This window comes from Furipterus horrens, unplaced genomic scaffold, assembly GCF_987537825.1.
Source record: "Furipterus horrens unplaced genomic scaffold, mFurHor1.1.pri manual_scaffold_5, whole genome shotgun sequence".
Lineage (NCBI taxonomy): Eukaryota > Metazoa > Chordata > Mammalia > Chiroptera > Furipteridae > Furipterus > Furipterus horrens.
This window is the reverse complement of record NW_028327175.1, coordinates 122,797,006-122,812,118: the sequence shown is the minus strand read 5'-3', so window position 1 is coordinate 122,812,118 and position 15,113 is coordinate 122,797,006. Positions and strand designations below refer to the sequence as shown.

The following is a 15,113-nucleotide window of genomic DNA, read 5'->3' as shown; positions in this document are numbered from 1 at the left end:
GGTCTCGGAGTCATCAGGGTGAGGCCAGCAAAGTTTATCAGGCACTAACAGACCAAGATTTAGCCGTGAAGGGAGAGCTCTGCATCAGTCAGGCATGCAAGGGAAAAATGAGTCCTGTCCTAAAGCCACACAACTTAGTCTGTCCAAGATTCTGCTCAGACCACAGCATGGCAGGGCCACCAGGAGCTGAGAGGGTGAGGCCACCTGGAGCCTGGAGGGTGGGACTAAAGGGTCCTCTTTGAGGAAGAGGTGCCAGTCAGGTTCACTGGAAAGGGGGGGAATGGCTCTTGTCCCAAACCTACACCACTCAGTCACTAACACCCCTTGAGTCTACCCAGATGTCTACACATCAGCAGGGCATGAGCTCTTCAGGGTTGGGCAACAGGGAGTCCAGATAGTGGGCTATTGCTTTTCCCCCAAGTTGATGCTGTAAAGAAGAGAGTGCTCCACCCAAGAAAGATGGTATTTGCTGTGTGGGAGAGAGACTCAGAACAGGAGTCCTGGCAGCTGTCCCCTCAGCTCCCTACCCAGAGCCACAAACCCCAGTTTCCTCACACAACTCCAGTCTGCTTCACCTTCCCTCTGCCAGAGCCCAGGGTAAGGAGCTGTAAACAAGATTTTGCACTTTGGCCCTTTAAGAGAGTGCCTTTGTCTCTAACAGACTCATATCTCTCCCTGGAAGACAAATACCCACTTATTTTCACAGCCAGATGTTATGTGGGTGCCTCTTTCTGGCTCTGGTGCTCTGGGCTAGGGAGCTTAGTGTGGAGTTTGAGACCCCATGCTCCTCAGGAGGGACCTTTGCGGCTGAGATATCCCTTCAGAATCTCAGCTGCCACCCGTGGGAGTGGGGCCAACCCTTTCTGTGTCTCCACCCTTTCTACCAAGTCTTGATGTGGCTTCTTCTATAAATCCTTAGTTCCAAGATTTCTATTCCTTTTGGTATTTCTTGATGCAACTCAAACAAAATTCTTTCACTCAAAAAATTTTTTTAAAAATTTAAAAATAACAGTCAATAGGGGGGAGGGGGAAGGGAAAGAAGAGGGATAAGTAAGGGAAGGGTTTAGTCAAGGAACGTGTATAAATGACTCATGGACATGGACAATGGGGAGGGATATGATTGTGGGAGAAGGGGTGGGCTGGGTGGGGGGGAGCAATGGGGAAAAAATGGGACAACTGTAATTGAAAAACCAAAAAATAAAATTTAAAAAAATTTTCTTTTTAATTTCATTTATTTATTTTTAGAGAGAGGGGAATGGAGGGAGAAAGAGAGGGAAAGAAACAAACAACAATGTGCAGTTGCCTCTCTTGCACCCCCAAATGGGAACCTGGCCCATAACCCAGGCATGTGCCCACACTGGGAATTGAACCAGCAACCCTTTGGTTCACAGGCCGGTGCTCAGTCCACTGAGCCACACCAGCTATGGCCCTTTCACTCAAATTTTTATCTTGGGTTTGCTTCTGGGAGTATTCAAACATCTGGGAATATACCCTATAAATTATCTTTACACATGTGCAAAAATCACATATTCAATTAATTAATTCACCACTGTTTTAATCACAAGATTGGAAATAATATCTCAAAAGGAGACTGATTGAATACATTATGATTCACCAACACAATGAAAACTATTGAGCTGCATAAAAGAGTGAAAGTGTAATTGTTATGAAACAATATCTAAGCTATATTAATGAAAAAAGCAAGATGCAGAACTGTATAAATAACATGTGCTATTGTTTGTGTAAAAAGCTTGTGTGTATTGTGTGTGTTTGCATAAGCCTAGAGTCTTCGTGAAGGAGACCTGAAAACACATAGACTTGACTGCCCTTTAGAAATGACTTAAATGGCTGAAGCAACTAGAATAGAAGGGAGAATTTTCACCACACACCCTTGCACATCTTTTGATTTTTGCTCTATGAACAGGTTTATCAATTTGAAAAATAAAAATAACACTAACATAATAAATAAATGAATAGATAAAGGGAAGTGTATCATTGCTTAATAGACATATTTAGCTCTAGTGTAGAACGGGTTTGGACAGGCCCTGGTTCCAGCATGGCTTCTCCATGCGGCCTTGGTCCAAGCTGTACAGGTTTCTGCGGGTCTCTGTGCTCACCCGCAAAGGAAGTTCTCGTACCCGTCAGCAGAGAGGGCTCTGTTGCTTCCCTTTTAAGTTCACCCACAAGAGCTGCCAAGAGGAAGGCTGAATGGCACCTTCACCCACACAGAAGCAAGTCCTAGTAATTTCCTGTGCCTGAGAGCGTTTGCTGAAGCCACTTGCCAGAGACATCTGAGTCACACACATAGCCCACACACACTCACATGTATGCTTGCACACACACATGAATGGAAATGAAAACCTAATCAGGTCTTTTCTGAGTGAGACACCACCACCCCGGCCTCCTACTGGACAAACGTGTCTGTCTAGCAGCCTGCATGTTGGTCTAACCAAGGTCCTGCTTGCTTCCGGAGAGGCCACTCAGTGGAGAAGGAGCTGTTACTGGGGCGGGGCAGCTTCTGGAGCAGCTTCATTCATCATGTCCTTGTACTGCCGTTTGAAGAAGCCGAGCTGTGGAGGCAGGGACAGAGGGGTAGAGACCACCAAAGCCAGGGGAGCAGGCAAGGGCCATGTAGGCCAGGAGGGGAGACAGAGAGACCAAGAGATACAAAGAATAATGTGGCAGGGTGTAGAGAAGACCTGGGGAAAGTGGAGCAGGGAGAGAGATGGCATCAATATTGGGGCCAGGAAAGAAAGAAATATAAGAAGAAGATCCTTATAATGGTCACCCTGTACTAGGGAGCACTCTAACTGATCTGCATATATTAACTCGATTACCTTCACAAAATGAGTATTTACATTACCATTTTACAGCTGAAGAAACTGAGCTGTGACTTGCTCAGGGCACAAAGCAAGCAGCACTGCTGGGAGTCAAGTCCAGTAATGAAGCTGCTGAGTGAGAAGTGGTGAGGGGGCAGGAGCAGGTGGGAGGAGGGCCTCAAGGGAATACCTTGTACAGTCCAGCGGTGATGAGGGCCAGCAGCACCAGCCCCCCAACAGAGCTGCCCACGATAAGCGGTACAGGGTCATGCACTTCATATGGCTCCACTTTGGTCTCTGTCTGGGGCAGGGAGAGGGGAAGAGGGGTGCATCAGGAGAGACAAGCTGGATTTCTGGGGTTTCCCCAGCCAGACTTGTGCACACTCTGAACCTAATAACTAACCCCTCCCTATGCCCTCAGCCTTAGCCCTCACTCGCCCCTCCTCCTCCCCACCTCTCTCAAACACTCTCTTTACCCAGACATCTGCACAAACCCAGCCTCCCGCCTCCTTCTAATAGTCCCCCTGTACCCAAGACAGATACCTGGGCCCTCACAAATGCCCCCTGTCCTGGAAGCAGGGCAAATATCGAGTCATTAAACAAGATCTCCACTGTGCTCACAACTTGGAGGTAATTATGCAGAGTCTGTGGGAGAGAGAGGGTGGGAGCTGGGGCTGGAGCTCCCCACAACATCACATCCAGACCAGCTGAGCCTCAGGGCCCCACATACCTTGATATACCAGTCAGACAAGAGGTTGCCTTTGAGGGTGACCTTGAATTCTTCCTGGCTGCTAAAGGACTCGATGTCATACTGGATTCTCTGACAGACAGCAATGGAGCAGTTCTGGGGAAGGGAGGAGAGAGGAGTGAGACTAAGAGCTGAATGCAGGAAACAGTCCATGCACTCCACCCACTGGGCGCCAACAGGGTACAGTGCCAAATCTGCATGTAGTCCCAAAGCTGTGGTTACACTTATTCTTACCACCACTGGGGTCTTCCTAAGCTCAGCCAGGAAGTCAGAGTGAGGGGGGGCCCTCTCTTCAGTGTGGCGGGCACTGGTTAGGTTCTGAGAAAAGAGAGACACTCTGAAGAGAGAGAAATGAAATCTCCTAGGTCCACCCTGAAGAAGGGTGAGATGTCCTAGGCTCAGGAGAGGGTCAGAAATGCCTCCATAGTCCCAGAGATTTTACGAAAGCTCTGTGGAGAAAAGAGTGGAGCCTGCTCCCCAGGCCCAGCTGGGCTTACCTGGGAGAAGATGACCTGGGGTTCATCCCACACGGTCACCTTGTTCAGCTGGACGGGGATCCAGAAGACCACACTGATGGGGAGGCTCCTCTGGCCCAGGTTGCTGAACTGCAAGGTGTTGGGGAGCTGGGTATCAGGGCTCTGGCCTTTCTGCAGCTGTAGTCAGCCTCCCATTCCCGACAGCCCAGGACACCTGAGGAAGGCCTCAGAGACCCAGGTGCCCTGCCACTTGACACTGTCTGGGAGGCAGCCAAGTGTAAGTTAAACACACATTCAAGAGCCAGACAGGCTAGTCCTAAGTAGTGGCTCATCCACTTATTGGTGGTGAGGCCATGGGCATGTTTTTTAAATCTGAGCTCATTTCTTTATCTGTAAATGGGATAATGACAGTGCCTCTGCCACAGAGTCATTATGAAGATAAAAATGAATGGACATACATATTCTGCATCCTTGGATTAAACCAAGTGCAGATTGAAGATATTCAGAAAAAAAATGTTACATTGTTGCTGATGTGTACTGTGTAGTTAGGCCTAGGATGGCTGCCTAACATGTGCACTTCTTTTTCTTGTCGTTAGTCCCTAAGCAGAACTAGACTTTAGGTGACTAGTTTTTGCTCCATTGCTCTTTCCATTATATATGTTTATGTGAGTTTGTTAAAGTTATATAAATTTATGAAAAATCAGTTTATGATCAGAGTACATTTTATAGTGGGATATAAACAGATTTGTTTGGGCTTAGCTTTATAAATTTAATTATTGCTTGTATTTGGTATAATACAAGCCCTGGCTGGTTTAGCTCAGTGGATTGAGCGTCGGCCTGCGAGCTAAGTGTCGCTGGTTCGATCTTCCAGTCAGGGTACATCAGAGAAGGAAAACTCTGACTCCAAAAAACCTCCGCTGCCTTGCGGCATACCTCTTCAGGGGAAAGGCTAAGGGAGTAAACCCCGACAGAAAATCCGGAGCCGGAGTCCCTAAGGCGGTTTGACGTTGTAGTCAACACCGGCAACTCCTGCGGCGCACCTGAAGCCAAGCTGTATTGACTCCGTCTTTCCCTTGGACCCTTCAGCTGCGAAGAGAGGGGGGGTCTGCTGCATGGGCAACAGCAGACCCTCCATATTACCCTGCCCAGGCTCTGTAGCTTCAGCGTCATCACAAGATGTCGATTCAACACGGGAGGAGACAGATACCATGTCACTCCCGAGTCGGACTGCACAGCCATTCTCGGCGGTGCAGATGGACTCTTAAGAGGCTACACCATCGTCTCTCGAGACGGACGGCTGCCGACGACGAAACAATTCATACCCTGATTTACTTAACAGCTGAGTGAATTAATATGAACATATTTGAAATACTATGTTTTTAATATTGGGGATTGGATTATTTTTAAGGTAGCAATTCTGTTTTCAAAGACCTGTTGGTCTCTGAAACAATTTTGGCATGTCTTAAATCTTTAAAAAAATAAATGGCCTATAAGTTTCTTCTTTTAATTCCTGCTGTAATTTTTATTTACTTGTTTATTACCTAAATCTTTTTGAAATATTAACTTATGTAATGAAATTTAGTTTAAAAAGTCTGAAGCCAGGAGATTTTAGTTCTTGAAATGCAAAACCTTATTATAAATCTCACAAGGAAGGCAGTGGTTCTTCAGCATTAGTGTGCATGAAGATCACCTGGAGGAGTTAATGAATGTGCATATTCCCTGGCATTGCCTCTGAAATTCTGATGCAGCAGATTTGGGGTGGGGCCCAGTAGTCTGCATTTTGAAAAACAGTGATGTTGAATTAATAACTAGGTTAAAATTATATTATGTAGTAGAGATCCTTTTATAAATTAGAAGGATATCATTGATTTATTGGGTTGGCCAAAAAGTTCATTTGGTTTTTTATGTACGATGGCTCTGATAGTACTTTGTTGTCATTAATTTCATTTGAAACAATTTTGTGAGCTTGTATTGTGACAGCTGTCATATCGGTGTGCATCTTAATAAAAATTTGTCAAAATTGGTGAATTTCTGTGCATCCATTTTAATATTGAAGATGGAAGAAAATACACAATGTTTTCGGCATATTATACTTTCTTATTTCAGGAAAGGTAAAATGCAACTGAAATGCAATAAAAAGATTGTGCAGTGTATGGAGAAAGTGCTGTGACTGATTGCATGTGTCAGAAGTGGTTTGTGAAGTTCTGTGGTATTCTTGACCTTTTGGCCAAATAATTCATTGCTGCGGGTCTATCTTATGCATTGGAAGGTGTTTAGCAGCACCCCTGGCCTCTATGCACTAGAAGCCAATAGTGGGAGATAGCCAACATACTCAAATACCCAAATCAGTCAAGTTTCTGGTGAAAATAAAAATTGTGTCTTTTATTTTGCAGAAAAAACCATACAGACTTTTTGGTTCTCCCAATATTTTACTTTTAATATAGTGGAATTAGTGTTTTCAAATAGTTTTGACTATTGTAGTCGTTTGATTTATGGACTTGGTGGTTTTGTGATTATTGTAAAATTGATAAATAGAAAATAATTTGTTATAGGTATGTATTGTTTTCTTTCAGAAAGTCCATTTGTGGTTATATAAGTTACTTATTAAGCACTGTAAACTCTTAGAGAATGTTCTCTCTTTGTTTTCATGCCTCAGTGTCTGCCATTTCTAAATGGCTTTAACACAGGGGCTTATTTTTATAAAAATAATTCATGCGGTGTCAATACAGTACTGTATACGCTTTATTCTAGCTGTTATTTTTTGTTAGCAGTACATTGGCCTTCAAACTAAAACGACATACGGTAGTCCCTCTATATCGCGGATCACTTATCGTGGCCTCACTGTATCGCAGGATTTTAAAAACTATTATATGTAATTATTTATCACGGATTTTTGCTATATCACAGGATTTTGCAGTATTGTATACGTATGTTGTTAAAGTTACGTAGTTTTAAGAGTGTAGAATATGTTTTAAGAACATAAGTGTTTATAAAAGTGAAAAAAGTTAGGGAGTGGGAAAGGTTAATAAGGGACTGGGAATGGTTTATAAGTGTGTGGCAAAGGTTTATAAAGCCTTACAATATATATAAATACTAAAATAAATGTAAGGTTCCTACTTGGCGGATTTTCACCTATCACGGGGGGAGGGGGGACGTGTCTTGAATGTAATACCCATGATAAGTGAGGGAATACTGTAAATTGGTGAATAAGTATATAGTGATTTGTACTAATTTCAGTTAAAAAGCAGATGTTCCTTCAAAACCAGCAGATTAGTGCCTAGTGATTTTTAAAGTATTAATGATATGACCTCCCCCTGGCTGGTTTGGCTCAGTGGATTGAGCGTCGGCCTGCGAGCTAATTGTCGCTGGTTCGATCTTCCAGTCAGGGCACATCAGAGAAGGAAAACTCTGACTCCAAAAAACCTCCGCTGCCTTGCAGCATACCTCTTCAGGGGAAAGGCTAAGGGAGTAAACCCCGACAGAAAATCCGGAGCCGGAGTCCCTAAGGTGGTTTGACATTGTAGTCAACACCGGCAACTCCTGTGGCGCACCTGAAGCCAAGCTGTATTGACTCCGTCTTTCCCTTGGACCCTTCAGCTGCGAAGAGAGGAGGGGTCTGCTGCATGGGCAACAGCAGACCCTCCATATCACCCTGCCCAGGCTCTGTAGCTTCAGCTTCACTGGAGAGGACACTCCAGCGTCATCGCAAGATGTCGATTCAACACGGGAGGAGACAGATACCGTGTCACTCCCGAGTCGGACTGCACAACCATTCTCGGCGGTGCAGATAGACTCTTAAGAAGCTACACCATCGTCTCTCGAGACGGACGGCTGCTGACGACGACGAGTCCCTAAGCAACACAGTGTAATAACTTTACACAGCATTTACATTTTATTGGGTATTATAACTAATCTAGAGACAGTTTAAAGTATACAGGAAGATGTCTATAGGTCATTGTACCTGAGGGATTTGAGCATCCGTGGATCTTGGTAATAGGGGGAGAGTCCTGGAACTAATCCCCTGTGGATACCAAGGAATGCCTGTATGTACATACATATGCATGTGCTTGTGTGTGTATAGAGAGCAAGCTTGGAACAGAGCCTTGCACATAGCAACCACCTGATTGATGCCTGCTTCCCATCAATTTCTGCTTTCCAGCACATTGGTTTCACTTCCCGGCCTCCTCAGCTCCTCACCTGATATTGATGCTTTATAACATGGCTGGTGTTCTCTGAAGCTGTGAAGTTGAGATATTTGGTGGAATCCTCATGGCTGATGACAGAAAGAAGAAGGGGCAGGACGTGACAGAACATCAGGAGTGTTCTGACAGAGGGGTCTTGGGCTAAGTGTGTAAGGGGATAAACAGACACATGGGGAATGCGCCCTGAGAGGGTGCAAGCAGGATGGTGTGTAGGAGGTGATGTGTGTGCCAGTTTGGGCCACACACACACATGCACAAGTACATACACACAAATACCCATGCACACACACATGCACATATATCCTCAGACACACACAGATACACAGTGGGCCGTGTCCAGCCCTGTAGTGAAGGCAGAGGTAAAGCTCTGGAAGCCGGCACCTGATGACCACCACGTAGACAGTGTATTTCACAGGCAGCTCCAACTGGAATTCAGTTCTGTTGGTCCTCGGCATGTTGTTCTCACTGAAGGGAAAGAGAGAGCTCTTTTTTTTCTCCCTCTCCCCCTCCCTTACCCTCAAACCAACCACCAGGTTCTGTTCTTTGTGCGCCCTAAACACCTCTATTTTCTACTTGCTTCCTCTACCTGGCCCAGGCCCATTCCTACCCACCTGCATGTCTGAGATGCCTTCTTCTCACTTGTCCCTGAATGCAAAACAGCTCCCACCTCACATCCCAGCCCTCCTGGAGAACGATCTTTCTACCATGCAAATGTGATCATGTCACTCCCAGGTTAAAATGCAAATTTCCTAACAGCACCCCTCAGCCAGTTTATGACGCTGCCAGAACCTCACCAGCCCTTTAAACCCTGCATCGTGTGCTCAGGCCACACTTAAACACAGCCCGGTCTTCCCAGTCTCCAGGCTTTGCTTGGTACACTCTTTCTTCGCTCTGTCTTCATGCCTACCTTCAATGTATGTCTTTATTTGACTAATTCATAGCCTAAATATACCTTCTCTGGGAATCTCCTCTGAATACCAAGCCCTCAAGAATACAGGACATAGTTCATTTCATGCTGCATTGTAATCATCAGCTTTCCTGTCTGTCTTTGCCACCAAATTATAACCTCTGTGAGGTCAGTAACCATAGCTGTTTTGTCTATCCACGTCCCACCAGCACTGGGCACAATGCCTGGCACATGCGTGTTCATTCCGTGTGTATTGAATGAACGAGCCAAAGGAAGAATCAGTGGGGAGAGAGCATTGGTTCACCCTGGGCAAAGGGCTGTGACTCCAAAGCAGAGGACACCTGTGGGAGGCCGAGCACAGTGTACCTGCTCACATTGGCCTTGAGAAGTAGTCTGTTTCCAAGGGAAGCACGAGAGTCCACGTCCAATGTGATATTAAAGGTGACCTGGAGTTGGAAAAAGGAGAGACCAACAAGAATAGGAGAGACGAAACAACCCAAATGGTTATTAACTGAAAAATGAATAAATAAAGTGTGGTGCATCCATAAAAGAGAATATTACTCAGCAGTAAAGAGGAATGAAGTTCTGCAATATGGATGAATCTTGAAAACATGATGCTGACTGAAAAGCCAATCACAAAGGACCACACACCATATGGTCCCACTTATATGAAATTTTCAGAATAGGTGAATCTAGAGACAGAAAGTAGGTTTGTGGTTGCCTAGGGCTCGAAGAAATAGAAGGACTGTGGCTGATGACTAAGGGGAGCAGAGTCATTTCCTAGGGTAAGAAAATATTCTAAAATTGATTGCGGTAATAGGTGCACAACTCTGTGTACAACCTAAGAGCTGCTGAGTTTGTACACTTTAAATGGGTGGATTGTGTGGTATATGAATTATATCTCAATAAAGCTGTTTCTCAGGGGGGGAAAGGGAAACTCTACTTAAAAAAAGAAGAAGAGGAGAACTCAGAAGAAGACAAAGGAGAAAGGGTGAGGAGTCCTCAATCTGACCTCTGAGTTGCCTGGGAAGATGGGGTAGTTTATGTTGCATATGCTGCTTTGCAAGGTCCCAGGCCCTTTGGTGGAGGGGTCAGACTCGCAGGTCACACGCCAGGATCGCCATGAGTGCTGGTTCTGGAAGGCAAGGGAGGCAGGGGTAGGGGTATCAACCAGCAGCCATGGGGACCAGGAAAGCAAAGTCAGATGGAGTCTGAGAAGAATTTAGTTACCTGGATCCCTGACACTGTCCGATAGGACAAGCCAGGTGGGTAGAAGAAGGCAGCCTGAGTCCTGTAGGAGTCCTCACCTTGATTTCTCACAGTCAGCGTCACGTTGAAGTCTCGGGGACCACCCACCACCAGGGTGTCCAGGCTGTTGGGGGGAACAAGCCAGGATATGAGAAGCTGAGGACTTCCCTGCAGGAAGCCTGCTTTGGCAGGAAGGAGGCGTGGGCACTTGGAAAGAGAAGACAGTGGATGGGGCAGCTACACAAACACTCCCCAAACAGCTGCTCTGTGCCAGGCTCCCTCCGCAGCCAGGAGAACACAGGGCACCGAGTCCTGCTGCAGGCTCAGAGGAAGCAACGAGGAAAAGACGCTCACTTCATGAAATTAAAGTTGATGCTGAGGTCATCCTGACAGATGCTGTCATTGCCACAATTCTTCTCAAAGGGAAACTGCAAAAGTAGAATATGATAAAATGTAATGAAAGGAAATAATGAAGTAATGTGAAATGAAACCATAAAACAAAACATTGAAATAAAATTATTTGAAATGAAATAAAATGAATTTCAACAATCTTGGCTTCTGGTCCCTTCCATGTCCCTGCAACACAGACTCACCAAGGCTGTGAAGAGTCTCTGGGCATCCACAGCCAGCACTGGCCGGAGGTTCCCGAAAAAGGACAAGGGCTGCCCCACCAGGGAGAAGTTGAGGCGTAGGATAATGGGGGTCACTGAGTCCTCCACACAATCCTGAGAGACAGTGGTGGTTTGGCGGGTCTGCCTTCTCAGCTTCCCAGCCCACCCCATGCTTGGAGGACCCAGGAGTGTGGCGGCTCACCGGTAACTGTAGCTTCAGTGTCTCACATTTCTGACTCAGTCTCAAGGTCTGTGTCTGTCTGCGTGTGCTGTTCTTCGTCTCATCAAAAATGGCCCGAGGATGTTGGCGACTTGGGTCCAGAGCCAGGTCATAAGTGATGGTGCTCTGGATCTCTCCTGAAGGGGCAGGGCATCACCGTGGTGAGAAGCCTGACTTGGAAGTCAGGCAGGCAGCAGTGTGAGGCCCAGCTCCTCTGCCCCCAGCTGTATGACCTTGGCCAGAGAAGACCACTTCAAGTTTCAATTTCTTATTTTTAAACTGAGGGCAATAATTGTACCTTCCCAGTGGTGAGAATGAAATGAAATAGTGTCTATAAAGCACTTAGCACAGTGCCACATAGTAAGTACTCAATAAATGGTAGCTATTCTGATACATACTAGAAAATTAAGCATAAATTTTCTGGCTGTTTTTAAATTTTTTCTTTGTCTTTGGTCTTCAGCAGTTTGTGTCTTGGCATAGTACATTGTATAATGTGCGTACACCAGTGTGATGTACATGGTATGATTTCCTTATATTTATCCTGCTTTGATTTGGTAGCAAATCTTGATGTCTTTCATCAGTTTTAGAAAAAATTTCACCATTATTTCTTTAACTGTTGTTTCTTCCTTATTCTCTCCCTCTCTCTCTCTCTCTCCTCCTTTTGAAATTCCAATTACATGTGTATTAGATCTTTCACCATATCCCATATGTCTCCAATGGTTTCTTCCCATAGTTTTCTTTTTTCTCTCTGTATGTTAATCTGGATGCTTTAAATTGGTTTACCTTCCAGTTCACTAATTCTCTGTTCTGCTTCTAATCTCCTATTAAATTTATTTACTGAATTTTTTTTTATTTACTGAATTCTTAATTCCAGTCAGTGTGTTTTTCCCATGCTAGAGTTTCCATTTGACTCTATTTTATGAATTTCAAGTTTTTTCTGAAGTTCTACATCATTTCCACTTTTTTCTTGAAGACGTTAATTGGAGTTATTTTTAAACTCCTATCTGATAACTCTAACTTATGAAGCACCTGTGAGTCTCTTTTTATTGTCTGTTGTTTCTCCTGATTGATGAATATAATGGACATTGTCCCAAGAGAAAGACTAAGTTGTTTATAAAGGCCCCTCCCAAATCTCTGTTTCCCCAGCAATGGGAAGCTGCTGAATTTCTGCTCAACTCTTTAGCTCTGAAGTTGCTGTCTTCTACTGAGGTCCTTGGAGTATTGGCCTGAATATGCATGGCTTAAGAGTCAGCCGATGCTTTGAGAGGAATTTCTATGTAGATTTGGGGATTCTTTCTCTGCAATCCTCTACTCGCCAAGACTTTGCTCTCAATTTCTAGCCATGCTGGCTGCCCCAAATTCTGACTGCTGTCTCCTCAGCCCAGTAAGATTACTGCTAGAAACCTACTTTTATGACTTCCCCCTATTTCTCTCTAGTACTACCACTACTATTCCCCTACCTTAAGCACAATATCAGTCCTTAGAAATAAAAACAAAGGAAGAAGACAAGTTTGTTGTGATAAAATGCATGTCTGAATGCTTTGTGGATTTGTATTTATCTTCATCAACACCAACTCTCCTTTAAATGAGTTCTCAGTTAAAAAATAAAAAATATCCCAGTTAATTCACAAGTGTGGGGCCCTTGGTTATCTGGAGAACTGAAGACAATAAGGGAGTGCTACATGCTCACTTGTTCAATGGGTTTGCTGGGCCTCCCAACCCAGCAGGGGAATCAGCTGCTTACTCCAGCCAAGCTTGGAGAAGGCTGTTGGAGCCTGTGAGCACTTTGCTCTGAACTGCCAAAATGGTTGAGAAGGCTGGGCTACCTGTTAATGCCTCCAGTCTTTTAACCTATTGAGACTTAGCCCCCCGGTCTCACCTTCTCTCAGTCGGCCCTGTGTGTTCTTGTGGACACGGAGGCAGACTCTGACCTCCCCAGCATTCCGGCCTTTCACCACATGTTCCTGACACTCAAATACACTCCTCACCAATTCCCTGGGTGTGAAGTCCATGGTCACCTCAACTCTCAGCACAGGCTGGGACCTGTAGAGACACCAAAGAGCCATCAAGGATCTTCAGACAGTGAAGCTGCTCCTTAAAAGGAAAGTAACCTGGTATGCTCCGAAAGAGGTTCTCACCTGAGCAGCAGCGCATGTCCCTGCGCCCCTACAGCCAGGTCCACCAATCCATCCATTGTGAGGTCCTGGCCCCCACTCAGTGACTGACCAAAATACTGGATCCTGGGGGACAGCTGGGAACCTGTAATTCGCTGAGAATAGAAAAGAGGAGGGGAGAAAGGGAATGGGAAAAAAAGGGAAGTGTGTAGCTCGGTTGCCCAGGATGACTCAAGGAGAGATTGTCTGGGCTCCAGTCAAGTCTCATTTCCCACAATTTCTCAGGAATCAAGTCAAGTATTTAGCTTTAAACCACAGTCTTGAGAAGGCACCCAAAGTTTCCATTAATTACCTGGGTTTTTGAGAGAAAGCAAATAGTTTACAGGAAAAAAGTAGCATAGCATAAGCATACCATTTGACTCAGCTGAATCTCATTTACATGGTCAGGATAGCGCAAACATTGAATATTGATTTAACCAAAATTATCACATAAATATAAGGAGTGGGGGAGGGGTGGAAGGCATGTGAATATGTGGCAAAGTGGTCTGAAAGAGCTCAGTCCTCAACTCCTGTGGTGAGAAGTCAATGCTAAAACAAAAATCAAGAAGTAGCAAAATAATCATGTCAAGTATGGAGAATCACTGAAAGAGCTAAAAGTGGTTTCTTCAAGACTAGAGGAAATAAAGAGGAAATCACACCGTAGGTGTGAAAATTGTTGTTTTTCATAATCAGCCTTTAAAACAATTTTGACTCACTAGTCTATGTGTAAGAGTTACACTGAAAGACTAACAGCCAAATAAAAAGAAATTTAGTGTTTTTGTCATGTATTTCATGCCACTGAACTATACACTCTAAAATGGTAAATTTTATGTCATGTATACTTTACCTTGATTTTTAAAGTGGTTTTGTCAACTGAAAGGAAGCATGGGGTGCTGGAAATTTACTCTATCTTAATATTAAGCGGTTCTTACTCAGGTTCACAGATATGTAAAAATTCATCAGTTAAGATTTGTGTGTTTACTTCACGTATATCATAACTCAAATTTTTTGAGGAAGAAACTATTGTATTCTGTTGGGGTGGAGTTTTGTTTTGAAATTATATATAACATGGTAATTGGGAAATCCACAGCCTATTTGCTTGTCCAGACACCAAGCACTCCCTCACTGCCCCAATCATAGGGGAAAAAGCAAGTGAAAAACACAAACAATAGAACAATAGGATAGCATGATCCTTTTTGCATTTGTTTTTAATTCCAAAATCTGTGAGGTATGTGTGCATGCGTTCAGACACATAAAGTACCCTCCCCTTACTCTTGTTTTCCTTTGTGAAGTGAGTTATGGTACAGATGAGGGGAAGTAGGGCTTTCACTGTTTACTTTAGATGTATAAATTTATACAAGTATGTAAAGCTTTTGTAATAAAAACAAAGTCAAACCAGAGCCTTCAAACTCCATTTACACAGAGAAGCAACAGGTACCAATGAGAAGAGGCATAATTATAATATTCACACAATTGTGAAAAGAGGCTCCAAGGCAGAGAGAGAAATAGGTAAGGCAGAGGTCTTTGGCTGCAACTAAAGAGCCTGTAAAAAAAGTACTGAGGCCTACATAGTTCTTGAATGGGAAATTCTAATCTGTGGAAAAAAATAATCAAAACAGTAGTTTCTGCTGGAACAGAGTGGGGTCAGAAATTGACTGGGAAGAAGCAGGAGGGAACTTTCTGGAGTGATGACGGTGTTCTGTATTTTGATAGGTGAGTTATAACAGGT

At 44.4% G+C, this 15,113-nt stretch overlaps 1 protein-coding gene across 1 annotated transcript in view; it reads right to left on the bottom strand.

Annotated features, from left to right (window-relative positions):
• Positions 1–1,284: 1,284 nt before the first annotated feature.
• ITGAM (integrin subunit alpha M) overlaps positions 1,285–15,113 on the bottom strand; it is a 79,277-nt gene continuing 65,448 nt past the window's right edge. The window contains exons 15-30 of the mRNA XM_090277681.1: positions 13,370–13,500; positions 13,111–13,274; positions 11,214–11,368; positions 10,994–11,125; positions 10,755–10,828; positions 10,383–10,524; positions 10,165–10,287; positions 9,519–9,598; positions 8,627–8,710; positions 8,241–8,316; positions 4,065–4,172; positions 3,802–3,885; positions 3,550–3,663; positions 3,363–3,464; positions 3,010–3,120; positions 1,285–2,570 (exon numbers count right to left, since the gene is read on the bottom strand). Coding sequence (XP_090133807.1) covers positions 2,499–2,570; positions 3,010–3,120; positions 3,363–3,464; positions 3,550–3,663; positions 3,802–3,885; positions 4,065–4,172; positions 8,241–8,316; positions 8,627–8,710; positions 9,519–9,598; positions 10,165–10,287; positions 10,383–10,524; positions 10,755–10,828; positions 10,994–11,125; positions 11,214–11,368; positions 13,111–13,274; positions 13,370–13,500 — 1,752 coding nt within the window. The 3' untranslated portion in view covers positions 1,285–2,498. The remainder of the gene's footprint in view (positions 2,571–3,009; positions 3,121–3,362; positions 3,465–3,549; positions 3,664–3,801; positions 3,886–4,064; positions 4,173–8,240; positions 8,317–8,626; positions 8,711–9,518; positions 9,599–10,164; positions 10,288–10,382; positions 10,525–10,754; positions 10,829–10,993; positions 11,126–11,213; positions 11,369–13,110; positions 13,275–13,369; positions 13,501–15,113) is intronic.